We start from the raw sequence: 14,885 nt of genomic DNA, 5'->3' as shown, positions 1-14,885 counted from the left end.
TTTGTTATGACATCCATTTGTAATTGTGCCATTGTTTTGGCCTTAGAATCACTTCAAATAAACCTTAGCAAGCTTTATCATGAGGCGGAGCCCCCCCCCCCATCCCCCCTCCCAAAAAATAAATAAATCCCGTAAATCATTTTTGCATCCTCGAAAGGAAGCCGGATTGTCGTTTTTGGCAGAGCCCTGACGGATGGATCGCAGATGTTGCTGGAGCCAGACACACCCCAGCTTGGATGCATTTCTTGCGATTTGTTGAGATGACGCAAAAGTCACTTAAAAAGCTGCGCCCGTCCCTCACACTGGTCCCAAATGCAGCGGTAATAGGAAAAGCAAAACACAGGCGGCGGGCGTTGTTGCCGTCTGCTCTTCGAGGGGACGATCAAAGCGTCAAAACATGTCGCTCTCCCCCGGAGGAACGGCCTCCTTGCAAAAGATGCACAGTTGACTGAATGAGGCTACAGACGTTCAGATGATACTCTCAGGCTCCAAAAACCTACTTGGTACAAAAACTGCATCTCTTCAAGAACAAAACAAAACAACAACAACAACAACAACCCCCAAAGGCCGTTTTACTTTGTGAAATGTAATCGCAATATCTATAAGCACAGGCACAAAAAAGGAAGTTCGTCCTTTTGGTTTGACGCAAGTATTTTGTTTGTTTTTTGGGGTGAAGGGTTCTTCAAAGCCAAGATTTTTGTTCAACTGCAACATTTTAACCATCTGTTCTCGGCAGCTGTGTGATAGTCAATTGTGGAAAAAAAAACCCGAACAACTTTTGTTTTCAAGTTGCATGTTGGCGAGGCTTGGCAGCCAAGTTGGATGACTCACAAGCACTGGCGCATAACCCCTTACTCCCCCCCGTTCCCTCTTTGTAATCGGCAAATTTTGACGGCGTGCCGCTCCCACGTTAGATCGCATAGCCACAAAAAAATAAAATAAAACCCTCTGCCATTGACCATGACCTACTTGTCTCGGATACTGGCTTCTGATTTTGGCTCGTTTGGCTGAGTTTGCCTTTGAGAAGTTGCTGAGTTGGAACTGGCCAAGGGTTGATACTTTGAACATAAACGTCTGACTTCCTGTTCACGTCCAGCCGTGAGTCCTGACTTTTCAGCGTGTCTCATCATATAGACACGTCTAGCCAATTTCATGACGATCGGTGAAACTGGTGCTGGAGGCTTTTTTTTTGTTGTCGTTTTTTTTCAGCTTTTCATGACGTGCTACTGAGTGAGTTTGAGGAATTTGCAGCGGAAACGGATCAATCATCTGCTTACTTGTTGACGGGCTCATCTTTGGCGCCTTCTCCAGTAGAGCTTTGTCAAAGTTTGGAATTCATTCCAAAATGGCTGCTTCAAATGAAAATGGCCGACTTCCTGTTGAGCGAGTCAAACAAACAGACAAAGAAAGAAATAAGTAAATGCTGGGCAAGTGCAAGCGGGCCAGGCTTTCGATACTTTTTCCCAAATGGAAGCAAGCGAGTATCCCATTCACTTGGCTATCGATTTCCCCGGGGCCGCGGGTAACAGCGAGCCCTCTGTTGTTGCCGCGTTTTTCAAGACGAGTCAAGATGACTGTCGCTTTTATTGCTCGCCCTCTTGATGAATCGCTCGCCCGTCCGGTCTCCTTTCCAATAGATGGAGATGCATTTCACGAGCCTGAGGAAAGCTTCTCCGATTGCATCCCGGAGAGCGGGTGTCAATCACGAGCCGTTATCCGATAGGACTGTTTTTCATTTCATATGCGGTACCTTAAGAGAGCCGCCAGCTCCACTCTAGCCCCGAATGGGTCATTTAATGAGCCCACACGGCGTCCCTCTTCACTCGGGCGTGACGCATCGATTACGCAGAGGATCGGGGCGAGCTGCGAGATGCTTTTCACACAGAAGGGTCCAAATGAGAGTGTGTTGCCAAAGGTGCTTGTGATCATTTCCCCATAGGATCGGCTTTTCGTAAAAGAAGCTCATCTGGCCCTTGTATTTACTGCTCCTCCCTCTTATGAGGTGTGAACGCTGCCTCGCACGCGCGTCCTCCACATCATTTTACATTCAAGCTGCCACTCAGACATCTGTTGATGTAAGGGGGGTGGGGGAGATGCATATTGCGGGTGTCAATACGAGGCTAATTGCTCATAAATCCTTTTTGACAGCGCAAGGCCCGCATGTGAGCGGACGCCGCCTTTATGTGAGCGCCTTTGTTGTGACAAACCGGTAAATGACAGCGCCGGGCCAACTTGTTTCCCTTTAGGCCGCAACAGACTTAACAGAAGACTTTGCACGCCAACTGTGTCAAATGTCACACGTTCAAACGGGCCTATGGCAGGAAACTGGAAAGCACTTGACTCCGCCCACTTGATGATGACAAGAAAGAATGAGCATTTCTCTGCAAGTGCCCATGTGTGTATTCCTGTTTGGTTTTTGGGGGGGGGGGGTGGTTGGGACAGCTTGCTTTGTTGGGGAAATGTTGGCTGCGCTGTCGCGCGTGTGTGTGTGTGTGAGAGAGCAAAACTAGGATCGTCTTGTGCGTGTGTGTTCTTAAGGTTTGTCTATGCACGTATTGGACAACTCTTTTATTGTGAGGACATGTTTTGGGGGCTAGAGCAATGCGAGGAGGCTTTTGCGTATATGTGCGGCTTCTTGTCTCGATATGCTGACGTGGATCTTTTTGGAAATGACACTTGATCTTGTCGTGCCATTTTTCTTTTGGCCGAAAGCCGCTCCAGAAGGCTCTTGCGCATGTGCTCTTTTCTTTCTATGCTAGCGTGTATTTGTGTGCTTGCGCGTACACTCGTGAAGGACGGTCCTTTCATACAAAGTCACAACTTGGACATTCCTGTGTGATTATAGCGCTGCCTTCCAAAAAGCATTCTTGTCTGCTGCATCTCCCCCCGCCCCCGTCGCCTCTTCTTTTCCATTCCCCCACATCCTCTCGCTTTGTCAAAAGTTTTCCACGTGGCTCCGAGTCCGACATCTGGGTCAGCTTAGGCTCAACAAGACTCGCAGGATATTGTTGGCAGGATGTGGGAATGCTCAGTGGGAATCCCCAATACACACGCATGCCTACTCACCTCCAAAGAGTATGAATGAAACGGACAGGAAGGAGTCACTGCCATTCGGTTAAATATCACATTTAATAATTGGAAAGAACGCCTGAGTCGCTCCGAAAAAAGAGAGAAAAACATTCCAGTGCTCAACATAATAATCCAAAGAGCCACGATTCAATATGATGTTGCCATTCTGGTGCCCTTTGGTCTGTTGAGCTGGAGAAGCCTTGAAAAAGCCTTGAAAAAGCCTTGAAAAAGCCTGCCTTTTTGTGCTTTGAGGAGCTTGAAACTCTCAGGTAGCGTGTCATTTTCTTTGAGCCTTCAGTGGGAATGAGCGACAAAAAACATCAAGGAAGGGGACAGAACCACGGCACGCATCCGTCGCCGCCACGGGCAAACGACAGCGGAGGAATCCCAAGGACTTTTGAACTCAAAAAGAGACTGCGGGCAAAGTGCAATCAAGCGGAGACGGCGGCGCGAGCTAACATTGTGATGGTGAACGGATGGAAAGGGCCAAAGGCGGGCATGCCGCCGCTGTGGCGACAGGCTAAGCTAACGCCAACATGTTTGCACGAATGGTAGCAGAGCCGGTGAAGGAGGAGACTCGTTTGATTGGAGTGGAGACTCTGGGCAAGGCGCTGTACGCGTGTGGTTTCAACGTTGCGCAAGGCCGCGCAGAAATGTCCCTGGTCTGTGCCTGTGCTTTACAAGCCTTCCCCCGAGCCCGCATTCCCAAATCCCGATTCCTCCCTTCCACCCCTTCTCTCTTCTTTCTTCCTACTCGGCCCCGTCGTCCGTCTTGAACTCCAGGAAGAAGTCGTTGCAGGCGACGGTGAGGGCGCCCATCAGGATGATGAACTCGGTGAAGTCCACCTCTCCGTCGTTGTTGGCGTCCAGGTCGCTCATGATCTTCTCCACCGCCTGGTTGTCTTTGGAGTTCTGCGGGAGCGAGGCGGAGAAAGCGGGCCTTCTTTATGGCGCCTCGCCTGTCGCTACACGTCGGCGCATACCTTGCGCGTGCTGGCGCTTACCCCCAAGTAGCTTCCCAGCTCTTCCAGCAACAGTTCCTTGAGCTCGCCCCGGCTCAGCGTGTACTTGTCGCCCTCCTTGCCTGAGTACTTGTGGAAGGTTTTGATCAGCATCTGCATGGCGCTTTCCAGGTTGGAAGAGGGCTCCTTGGACATACTGAGGGGAAAGGGGGCGGGGGGGGGGGGTGGTAAAACAGGTCAAAGGGTTAGCCGCCAAAGGCCTGCTCCGGACCCCCGCGCAACCGGCGAACGATAAGATGATTCACACGGGGAGAGGAAGGGGAAGAAGAGAGGTCTTGTGGAGGGAGGGTCAAAAGGTCGCTACGTCTGAACTGGGATCAAGCCCATGAGGGGAATAGAGGAGGACCAGGATGGTAATGCGCTCGTGAGGATTTCTTGCAACTCAAGAGAGATACAAATGCTCGATCCACCTGAGCAGAAATCAGGGGAGGTTTTGCTTTGTTTTGTTTTAGTCCTGAGTCGTTTTCCATACGTGTGCGCGTGAGGTCGTGTAAAGATGCATTGCTTGAGCTTTTTGGGGTGGAGGAAGCGTTCAAACCATCTTACACACATTGTGTCAGGCATCTTTTGGTTCTTCTGCTGCGACGGCGGCGCTGCGGAGACTGCGCGCAGACACGGGCGACTCACTGTCAGACACAAAGCAAGACACGGATCTCCACAAGCAGAGTTCAAAACAGTCAAATGAGCAGAAAAAGTGGCGTTCCGGGATCAAATTGCTCGCCCGGCAGCACGCGCAATTTGATCCAAACTGGACACCGGCGGCGAAAGGCAAAGCCCAGCCGCTGATCGGCGGGCCGAGAGGCCCAGTAACCCGAGCGGGCCTGCGCGCTCGCTCACTCAATCGCTCGTTCGCTCGATCGATCGCTCACTCGATCGATCGATCGCTCGATCGATCAAGCGAGTGAGCGATTGATTGTTCGCTCGATTTTTCTATTTTTCGAGGCTAACGCGGTCGAGAGGGTGACGTGACGAGCAACATTCAAGACAATTCAGCAGGATGGAAGTCGTGGAAAAACCAGCGTCGGAAGAATACGAAGCAGAATCCTACAAAACGGAAGCGGAAACGTTTGTCACATCATAGCGCGCTATCGCCGTTCGCGGAGCGCAAATGCTCCCGGTCACGCGGGCGTCTTTCTGACTCGACGGCCCGTAAGTGCGCACGCCATGAAAAGACTCGAAGAAGAGCTCGCCGGTGCGACTTTTTGGCCAAGGGGAGAAGGCTCGTCTTACCTGACGGAGCGGCGGACGAGGTGCAGGGGAACGGAGTGGGACGGCGGCTTAAATAGCGTCTGGGCTCCTCGCCCCTCCTCCTCTTCAGCCGGCCTGTCCCCTCTCGCCCTTCTCCTGTCAGGTGTCCTCTGTCCCTTGCAGTCAAGGGTGGAAAAACACAGCCCCCCAAACGTCCGCCGTTCGCCCCTCGGTGAATAAACCGCAGCGCCATCTCCATCGGCACGGAAAGTATGCGCGAAGCCCTCGGCGGCCCGCGTCTCCTTCCCAAGTCTCCGCGGACCGTCTGCAACGGAGCGATCGATCGAGTCGCGCATCTTTCCCTGCAGCGCCGTAGCTTCAATGGAGCGCGTCTCGTTCCGAGTCTCTTTCCACCAAGGTGTCTTTCTACTTCTTGCGCATCATCCAATAGCCTTCTAGGCATCAGGTACGGCTCGAGGGATTTCAAAGGGGTCTTTTCCTTTGGCCTCGCGTAGCGCCTTTTCTCCTTGTGGCTTTTAAGTCATTATACCGTAAGTGGATAGATTTTTGTGCAAGGAAAAAGACACATGTGGTATGCATCGGACACGTCGCGTTCAAGGAGACACGGGCAGCCAGGCGCGAGCTTGTCACAGTTTTATTATTCACGATCAGCGAGAACACATCGGCAGAAGGCTTCAAATGACACATTGTAAGAATGGATGGATCGCCCATGCGGCCACGCGCGGGACACGAGACGGAGACGCTTGACGCGCTCTGGCGTTTGGTGGCCGGCGCGTGACGCCGCCGCGCCGTATCTCTCGGAGTTCCTCACGTTTAAAGCTCACGACGAGAATACACACGTTGGAGTTTGATGTACACGGGACGCCGGGCCGATACGTCGCCGTCACAGAAAGTACCTTGACAAGAGAAGTACAGCGAATCCCCGTTAGATGACAGATTTTGAATTTAGACTCGGCGGCCTTCGGCGCAGGAGCGGCACCAGAAGGGAGGCAAAGAGAGAAGGCCTGCCTGCGCCTCGTCGTGTTTGCGCGCATTGCTGCGGCGCCGCTTCTGCTCCGCTCCTCGTTTTTAAGATTTGTAATAGCTAATCGTCGTCTGCGCTCCTTTCGGAGTCCGTAAATCGCGTTTTGCTTTTTTTTTTTTTGTTAGCGTGAAGCTGTTGGACTTTGAACCTTTTGTGCGTGGCTTTTCCGGTCAACTTGAACTGGACGTTTCCTCAAAGTAATGTTACGTAAGCAGGGACCAAAGAATACTTTTAGGGGTGCCAATCATGTGAAAAACGCAAATTTTCATCGATTGTTGGTTGGTGAGTCTGGTATGGAGCTTCTGCAAAAAACGGGGGTTCCCTGTATTCAAGGTGTGTGTGGGTGTATAAATACAACCACACACACAAAACACAGAAGCCCGAAATGCCCAATATATTAGTCGCCATTGTGATATAGATATATATATACACACACACGGGTATATATATATAAAAAGATGGTTAAAAAGTGTGTCTAAAGGCTGAGCAGAGTGCACAGTACGTATTTACAATGGGAGTGCCAGGAGCACATGACTTTTATTTGCCAAGCACATTGCATTGCGCACGTGTCGTAGTGGTTGTGTTAGGAAGTATGTGCAACATGAGCCCGTTTTGCTCTGGCTCGCAAAACGCCACAATTTACAAATCCTAATTAACAAACCGGCAGAGGAGGGGAAGGTTTCCATGCAAACGCATGAAACGCATGACCTTTTTTTTTTTTTCCCCCCCAGAGGCTCAGTGTGCAAGACAAACAAGATGGAAGGGATGGCTCTCAGGAAGTTGTGTGCGCTCGCGTGTTGAATCCCGAGGGTGTTTGTTGTCTAAGGGTGGAGATCCAATGGCGGCTCAAACAGGGTTTGGAGACCAAGCGAGGGCCACAAACAAACACAACTAAACCATAGCAATGTTTCTCAAACCCCGCCCCTAGCGGTGGAATTTGGGATGGATTTTTAACACAAAAGGATTGTGGCTGCATTGGGAAATGTTACGCCGCCGAAGACCAACAAGGTAGATGGACTTTTAACACTAAAGTAGGGTTTGCCAAAGCGCCCGACATTTTCATTTGAAATTGGATTTTCCAAATCAAACGTCCGCTTCCCAATGATTCCAGGATTCTTTTGGCCTCCAAAGTCCCCCCGAAACACCATCCATCCAGTTGGCATCAAGAGCGCGGCTGCCGTCGGCTTTTTTTGCTTTGTCGCATGAAACTGATTGTACAATGCGAGGATCCACCCTCCTTCTCCTTTCCACTATTTCGACCCTCTCCTACGTGCCGTCGTAACCGACGAGGATCGTTTTGGATTCCCTCTTTGAGTTTTCATTATTTAGCGTCTCATTGAGGCCGCGGGGGCCTGCGTGTTGCTTCCGGGTGAAGGGAGCATATCAAAAGAAGATGAAGAAAAAAAAGAAGGGGGAGGGAATGAGGAGGGATGCAAAGTTGGGTTAGTGGCATCGCAATTTGTTTATTGTCAGCATCAAAAAGCATTTGTGAGTCGCAAAAAGTGGAAAAAAATGAATCGGCTCTAAAGGAATTCAAGTCACGAAGGTCAAGAAAGAGTACGGCGGAATGCACGACTGAAAAAAAAATCCTAACCGTTGCGTCAACGCCGCCGTATTTTCACCATCCAAGGTCAACGTGCTCTACGAGCGCCGTGCACATGCTATCGGCGCTACGTCGATCCGCTTGAGGACAGCGCTTGTCGACGTGGCGTCCATTTTGCGCATTTGACGCTACGAGCGCTTCTAAATCAGAGTCATAAATGGGATTCCGGTCGTATAGTTAGCAGCGCTGTTGGAATAGGAGGCAGCCAAGTAGCGGGTTAGCTAGCCATCTTAGGGCTGCTCGATCACGGTCAATTTCAAGATGTTAGTAGGTGGAATCAAAATCCGCCCCATGCGATGCTAGTGAGCTAGTTGGAAGCTAATTGACTAGCTTGACAACTTCATTTCTTGTGACTAAAAACGGAGGTGCGTGCGATAGATAACTGGTAAAAACAGCTAGCGAGTTAGACAGCTTGCTGGAGATAAAAAGCTCATTAGTCCGCGGCGATGGATAAGTCGACGGAGCCAGATCATGCTTGTAAGATGGAAGGCGTACATTTCTCCCTTATCCTCCGGAGCACCGTTTTGATGCTCGTGACTCAACTGCAGGCTGCCCACTTGGCAGCTTTCTACGGTCGTATCTACATGTCGATAGTCAGGCTGGCGTTTGGAAATTCACACAGATAGAAAGCGAGGTACCCGTCCGTCTACGATAGCTAGCTAAACAGACGGCTAGAGAAAGCTATTAAGAGAGCTACTGAGCTCGCTAGGTCACCAACGACCTGGAGATGGTCAACAAATCAAGTAAGCCAGCTAGCTAGTGGTGCTATATTGGTCATAAATGTAGGCCTTTATCCGTGGCGGTGGCTCTTAGTGTTGACGTGGCGTCATTATTATTATTGGTGTTACTATTATTGCTGCGATGGCCGGACAGATGGATGCGTCGATTGTCCCCTACGAGGTGGCGGATTCCTCGGGCTTCATCTTGGCTTCTTCCTCCGCCGCGTCGGCCATCTTCTCCGCCGCTTCCTCCACCATCTTTTCCGTCTCTCCCGCCTCCGGGATCTCCTTCTTCGCAACCGCCTGCGCACTCGGCGAGGTCACATTCGCGGCCGGCGAGGTCACGTCCGGGCCAGGTGCGGACGCGTTCGCGGCAGCTGGGGTCAACTCCACGCCGGGCGCGCTCACCTCCGCCGGCTTCTCCGCCTGCTCCGCCTCCGTCTTGACGTCCAACTTGGCCTCCGTCTTTCCGTCGGCGTCGGCTACCGCCTTGACTACCGGGGTTTCCGCCTCGGGGGCGGCGTTCTCCGGGGCGGCGTTCTCCGGGGCGGCGTTCTCGGCGGCGGCGTTCTCGGCGGCGTGGCCCTTTTGCTCGGGCTGGGCCTGATTGCCTCGGGAACGCTGCTCACTGACCGCCTTGGCCAAGTAGCCCACAAGCCTCATGTATTCCTCGAAGCCCACCTTGCCATCCTTGTTAGCGTCGAGGCCCTTGCCCATGTTGTTAACCGCCTCCTTGCTCTCCGTGTCCTACGCAAAGACGACCGGCCATTAATCACAATCATTCGGCCGCGGCTGCCAAACCTTTTCCAGTGAGTAGCGCCGCATTTCAGGATTTGTTTTTGTTTCCTAACCGTCAGGATGTTGCCGAGTTGGCTCTTGACCAGGTTCTGGAAGTCTTTGGGTCCCAAACTGTCCTTCCCTTTGCCGGACTTGAGGAAGACCTTGACCACCGTCTGAATGGCTTCCTCCATGACTCCCCTCTCTGACAACACACGCACACAAAAGATCTATGAGACGCATGCAGTCGATAGCCATTTGGCGACGCACAAAGATTCCATTTGATGCGATCGCGGCGTGCGCGAGAAGGGCCAAGCGCGTGACTTCCAGGTCCGATGGCCGCCGCGATCTTTGACAGGTCGCATCTGATAAGCGATCCGAGGCTTCCGCCGTGGCCTCGGATTACCTGGTGTGCTCATCTGCTGTCTCCGATGCGCTCTCCCTTACTCTCGCCTGACCTGACCTTTTGTGTACATGGAGATTGTTTTCAAGGCCAACGTGGCAACGCCGGTCCCGTACCCTACGCGTACATTTCATTTGTAACATAAAATCCTCATGAGGGGTGGGGGTCAAAAGTCATTTCTTCAAGAAACTTTTCTGAAGTAATAAGTCTTGTTCTGCCTATCAGCCATTTTTATTTTATTTTTTGCACAAAACCCCCCAGCATATTTACAAATATATATGTGGACCTTCCATATTAAGCGCTGTGACCGCTTTTATTTTGCTCGCTTTCCCACTTCCTCTTTTGGATCCCGTTGGCCTGCATGCGCGTGCGCGGGTGACTTGTCCTGGCGGTAATTCCATTCACTGCTGTTTTGGGGCACGGGAATTTACAGGCTGAAGCACCGACCTCCGCCTCCTTCTTTCTTGGACTTCAAAGCCTCAGGATCAAAGCGACAGACGGACTCTGCGGCTTTTCAGCTCCGTCCTTCTTTGAAAGCAAGCCATTTTTTTGGTTGGGTTTTTAGAATTCAAAACGTTAAACAAAAGGACAGCAAAGCGTATTGAAAAGCAACTTAGAGTGATGGATGATTCCATGAAGATGCTGTGACCATCTAATGAGATGACGTTGCCATTTCACATTGCGACGTCAAAAGACATGATGCGAGGTCAAAATACACGCATAATGTCTTTTGGCAAAGACGGGCTGTTCTCCCCGTCCTTGCGCTTTTTGTGCAACTTGACTGGTTTCCATCCTCCAGTGGAGCCAGAGTGGCGCCAAACAAGCGGCACTTCAAGCTGCAAGCCATTACAGAGCAATGCGTGAGCTGTCAAATGTTTGAGTGTCGTGTGCATGAAAATGCACTTTGTCACCATGAGGCTCAAGTGCAAAAAGTAGTCCCACCCTTCATTTCAGTACAAGTACGGATACTGGTTCTTAAAAAAAAATCAAATAAAAGACTTGTGACAGTAAAATACACAAATTCAAAGGTAAACGCGAATCCTCGTTTTGAAAACCAAACCAAAAACATTTCCACCACTAACGTGACACACTCGAGACAGATAAAGCGAGCGAGCGAGCCAGATAGACCAGTCCAAGGTAAGACAAACATTTCCTGATTCAACCTTGCGGCTTTTGCATCCACTGTCCCGTGTCACGGCCTCCAACTAATCTGCCTCATTTGTCCTAAAAGCCCCGAAGAGAAAACAAAGTCCCTGCCCCCCGGCTCCCGCAATGTACACGCCTTACAACAGCGGGTTTCCTCTTTCCCCGCCCATTGGAGAGCCGCGCCGGTGTTGGGGCGAACGTGATGTGTGGGTATGCGCACACGCACGACTACAAACACGACCAATCCAAAGGAATAATTCTCACGGGCAAAAAAAAAAAACCAACCCCCCCCCCCCCCCCCACCAAATACCATAACCACAGTTTACTGGATCACTTAGTTGTTCAACTCTTCATAAAAAATGTTAAAAAATTATGTCGGTCTGTATTTTACTGCCCCCTGCTGGTCAGGTGCGCAGATGAGCAATGAAGCATGACATCATAATGCGCAAACGTGAACTTTTTCCTCCAAAAACATAACTTCAAGAATGATGATGCCAGTTTTGTCACAAAACAATCTCATTTTAATCTCCAAACATGACTTCAATTTACCCCAAAATGGGGACGTTCATGTGTTGTAAGCAAAAGATTTGGATTTGGACATTTTTCTTAAAACAGAAAAAAGGAAAGCCTTTTTTTGTTTGTTCCTTGAGAAATTACATCTGACACCTTCCCTCGGAAATAGTCACAATCTTGTCATATGACGACTTTTTATCTGAAACTAATTGGACTACAGCCTCCTCGTATTAATATTGCAACTTTTTTTCTTTGTAGCCTTTCAACGAACCTTTTAATGTCCATCCTTCCCATAAAAAAAAAAAACTAAAAATGACCGACAACTTTTATTCCCTTGGAAGACAATATTTGAATCATTGCACCCCCGCCATCCTTCATGTTGAACGCTGTGCTTTGGTGCGATGCGGCCCACGGGCCTCACGTTCCGCACCCTCCCCTTCGGGGTGGGTGGACACGGCTTTGGAAAAACGCCAATCGAGTTTTGCGCAATTGAGATGCCTGCAACATGAAGCAAACTAGCAACAACAAAAAAGGAGGATAAAAGAAGAGACAAAAATTGGGAAATAACCCCATTTTAAAAAGTTACCCCCCCCCCCGCTCCCCTTTTTATCGGTCGTCACTGATCGCACCGAGAAAGTGACTCGGTTTCTTTTTCTTTTCTTTTGACGGCGGGCGGACGGCGAAACGCGGCGGCAAACGACGAGCCCAACTTCCCGAGCACATAAAAGCCACTTACCGAAAGGCGTCGGGCCAGGCGTGCAAAAAGAAACGTGGGTTTTTTTTCCCCAGCTCCCTTTCTTCTCCTTGCGGTGCTGCAGCGACTCCCGCTTCGAGTCGACGCAACTGGCTAAACTCGTACAACTGCTCAAGTTTCTTCCGTGATTTTCTTTTCTTCCCTTCAAACTTTTTTTCCCCCCAGTGACAAGTGAAAGGGCGTGTACCTGGAAGAGCACACAGAAATAGAGGCAGGCAGGCAGGCAGGGAGGGAGGGGGAGGGGGGAGGGATCGCCGAGCAGCTGGCCAACTTCCACCGAGAGAAAGAAAGAAAAGCTGCAAATTGAGGCGGGCGGCCGACGTCCGGGCGCCCAAATGTGCGCGATGGACACACTCGCGGCCACTTCGGGTGCTTTCTCGACAACACACTTTCCGATCTTCTTTGGAGAAGTCAAAGAAATGCAAACCAAATGTTCTTTTGTCCCCCAGTTGAAAAGTTGTTTAGAGGACACATTTGTGGCTCCATGGGCTGTTTGTTGCGGAAAGGCCGCTAAATTGTACGTGGAACTTTCAGCGACTTGTCCTATGATCACCAATAAGAAGACCTTTTAAAAAGAACATTTGACCGACCGGCAAGAAGAAAACGCTCAAAATCCTTTTGAAGCGACTCTCCTAAAATCAGTCTTTGATTGCTAAAAAATGTGCTTTTTTTCCCGTCTGTTTCGAATCTCGCCCATTCTCACCATTGAATTGAAACAACTGGACTCATCTTGTTTGTTGCTATGCTATCGGGCTAATACGTTACGGTAAGGCCAACTATTTTTGAATATGATAATAGTGCAACTTTTTCTTTGAAAAATGAGGACCCATGCATTTGATTTGTCCTATCGGTGGTGGCCGTGGGGGGGAAAAAATGGCGTCAGCCCAACCAAGGACCCAGCGGCTCAATTACTCGCCGTTTCTCGCTATTTACGGGAGATTACCGGACGACAACGTATTGTTAATTCGCTCATCTGAGCCCGCATTTCGCCACGACAATGAGCACAATAACGCACGGTGGGGTGGACATTGTGAGCGAGCGCTGGGCGCCACAAGATATGCCGTGTGTAGAATTACAACCGGGCCACTAAATCAAGGCTGCGAGTACGGTGAATGAATGACAGGGAAGCGGGGGAAACAATGAAGCCTTTAATCCGGGGCCAAAGGTTAACCAGGAAAAAAAGGGCAACGGGCCAGGCGGCGGCGTTCTAGGCGGCGTAGCCGCCCTGCTTGCTGGCCAGCTTCCCGATCAACTGCCAGAACTCGCTGAAGGTCAGCTCGCCGTCACCGTTCTGGTCCAGAGACGACATGAGGCGCTCCGCCGCGTCCGGCTCGGCGGTCTGAACAAAAATGAAAATAAAAAAGGAGAGAGTGCGTCACGTGTGCGCGTGGCCACTTGCCGCCGCGGCTTATCAGGAAGAAGCTGTCGGGAGGAATTCGTTGGAAAAATGATCATCATTCTGGCAATGGTGTCTCGATTTTTTTCAATTGTATCTGATAGGGATGGGCGGCTACACATACGTGCCCATACTTGACACAAAAATAAGTCAATAGTCATCTGACAATGAAGATGTGGGGGCTATGCTGCTGCTGTTTGACACGTTTGTCAAGCCAAAGACGGAGAGCTCGCATATTCCGCTCATTGAAACGGGAAGGTATCCCGTGGGATCACCACTTGCCGAGTAGTGTCCGATGACAAAATGGGCAGGAGCCCAAAGTACTTGTCGGCGGCTGAAATATGCGTCGTGATGAAGCGGGAAGCGGCATCGAGTCCTTCCACTCGGTCGCCGTTCTTACCTCCACAAAGTTGGGCAGCTGCGAGGCCACCAGTTGGCGGAACTCGTCGCGGCTCAGTGTGGCGGCGGACCCGTCGCGGCCCGCGTACTCCTTGAACTGCTGCACCAAAGTCAAGATGGCGGCTTCCATGCTGGCTTCACCTGCCCCCCCACCCCCATATAAAAAGTCAGCTCCTCAGAGAGGAGTCAGAGAAATACAAAGACGAGATGTGCGACGGTTTCATACCGCGTGATGCGCGAGGAGGAGCCGGGACGCCTTTGTGTCACGGTGATGGTGCGGCGTCCATTTATACGCCGCGTGGAGGTGCGGCCGTCAGCGGAAAATGCGCCACTGGCGTTCATTTTCCAGAGCAAAATGCTGACGGCCGGACATCTTTGCGTTTAGGATGGACAGGTAGCACGGGTCCCAACACACGTCCAAGCACAATGGAGTTTACACTAAACATTGCGCAAAGGTGCTCGTCATCATTTCAAGTTTTCGGATTTGATTGGAATCTCATCAGCTTCTGTTTCGTCGTTTAAAAATGTCGTCCAATTCATTCACAAAATGTATTGTTGGCACTTTCAGTTGCTTTCGTTGCAGTTATACCCGGAATCAGCCAAAGAAGCAGGACCTACTGAGCCGCCGCTCAATGGTTGCTGACCTTTTTTTGGGGGGGGGGGGGGGGGCAATTCTGATAACGGATGTCTTACACACACTCTTTACCCTGACTTTTCTTCTCTGGGGAAAAAAAAAGAGTTCAGGTGTAATCGACGGAGTCCAGATGGCCATTTCCCGAGTGCAAGTGTGCTGTTCATTTGTGAACAAGCGGCAAGGCAGCAAACAGAAGGTTCTTTTCCCTTCCAATTGA

At 50.7% G+C, this 14,885-nt stretch overlaps 3 protein-coding genes across 4 annotated transcripts in view; all 3 read right to left on the bottom strand.

Annotated features, from left to right (window-relative positions):
• Positions 1-3,115: 3,115 nt before the first annotated feature.
• s100s (S100 calcium binding protein S) lies at positions 3,116-4,807 on the bottom strand. Of its 2 annotated transcripts, none has more exons than XM_052070258.1 (3): positions 4,642-4,807; positions 4,074-4,227; positions 3,116-3,981 (listed from the first exon to the last, which is right to left on the bottom strand). In XM_052070258.1, the coding sequence occupies exons 1-3, from the start codon at positions 4,653-4,655 to the stop codon at positions 3,820-3,822; spliced, it is 330 nt and encodes a 109-aa protein (XP_051926218.1). In that variant the 5' UTR covers positions 4,656-4,807; the 3' UTR covers positions 3,116-3,819. The 2 variants fall into 2 exon arrangements, with proteins under 2 accessions (XP_051926218.1, XP_051926219.1); XM_052070259.1 differs by having other exon boundaries at positions 4,638-4,787.
• A 2,245-nt stretch (positions 4,808-7,052) lies between these two features.
• The window catches only part of s100u (S100 calcium binding protein U), a 51,926-nt gene continuing 44,093 nt past the window's right edge, over positions 7,053-14,885 (bottom strand). The window contains exons 2-4 of the mRNA XM_052070234.1: positions 12,222-12,255; positions 9,498-9,628; positions 7,053-9,393 (exon numbers count right to left, since the gene is read on the bottom strand). Of these exons, the coding sequence (XP_051926194.1) occupies positions 8,821-9,393; positions 9,498-9,617 (693 nt within the window). The 5' untranslated portion in view covers positions 9,618-9,628; positions 12,222-12,255 and the 3' untranslated portion in view covers positions 7,053-8,820. The remainder of the gene's footprint in view (positions 9,394-9,497; positions 9,629-12,221; positions 12,256-14,885) is intronic.
• On the bottom strand, positions 13,373-14,353 carry s100a11 (S100 calcium binding protein A11). The gene is made up of 3 exons (XM_052070264.1): positions 14,261-14,353; positions 14,036-14,175; positions 13,373-13,578 (listed from the first exon to the last, which is right to left on the bottom strand). Exons 2-3 carry the CDS (start codon positions 14,162-14,164, stop codon positions 13,447-13,449), a joined length of 261 nt encoding a protein of 86 aa, XP_051926224.1. The 5' UTR covers positions 14,165-14,175; positions 14,261-14,353; the 3' UTR covers positions 13,373-13,446.

The sequence above is a fragment of the Hippocampus zosterae genome, chromosome 7 (genome assembly GCF_025434085.1).
Source record: "Hippocampus zosterae strain Florida chromosome 7, ASM2543408v3, whole genome shotgun sequence".
Taxonomy (NCBI): Eukaryota; Metazoa; Chordata; class Actinopteri; order Syngnathiformes; family Syngnathidae; genus Hippocampus; species Hippocampus zosterae.
The sequence above is the reverse complement of the archived record's forward strand: the minus strand, read 5'-3'. Positions and strand labels throughout refer to the sequence as shown.

Bases quoted from the DNA above. Each gene is read 5' to 3' on its own strand.
- s100s (XM_052070258.1), bottom strand. The intron at 3,982-4,073 runs GTAAGCGCCAGC...TCGCTCCCGCAG, and splicing joins AGCTGGGAAGCTACTTGGGG to AACTCCAAAGACAACCAGGC.
- s100a11 (XM_052070264.1), bottom strand. From the start codon at position 14,164: ATGGAAGCCGCCATCTTGACTTTGGTGCAGCAGTTCAAGGAGTACGCG. The intron at 13,579-14,035 runs GTAAGAACGGCG...ATTTTTGTTCAG, and splicing joins AGCTGCCCAACTTTGTGGAG to ACCGCCGAGCCGGACGCGGC.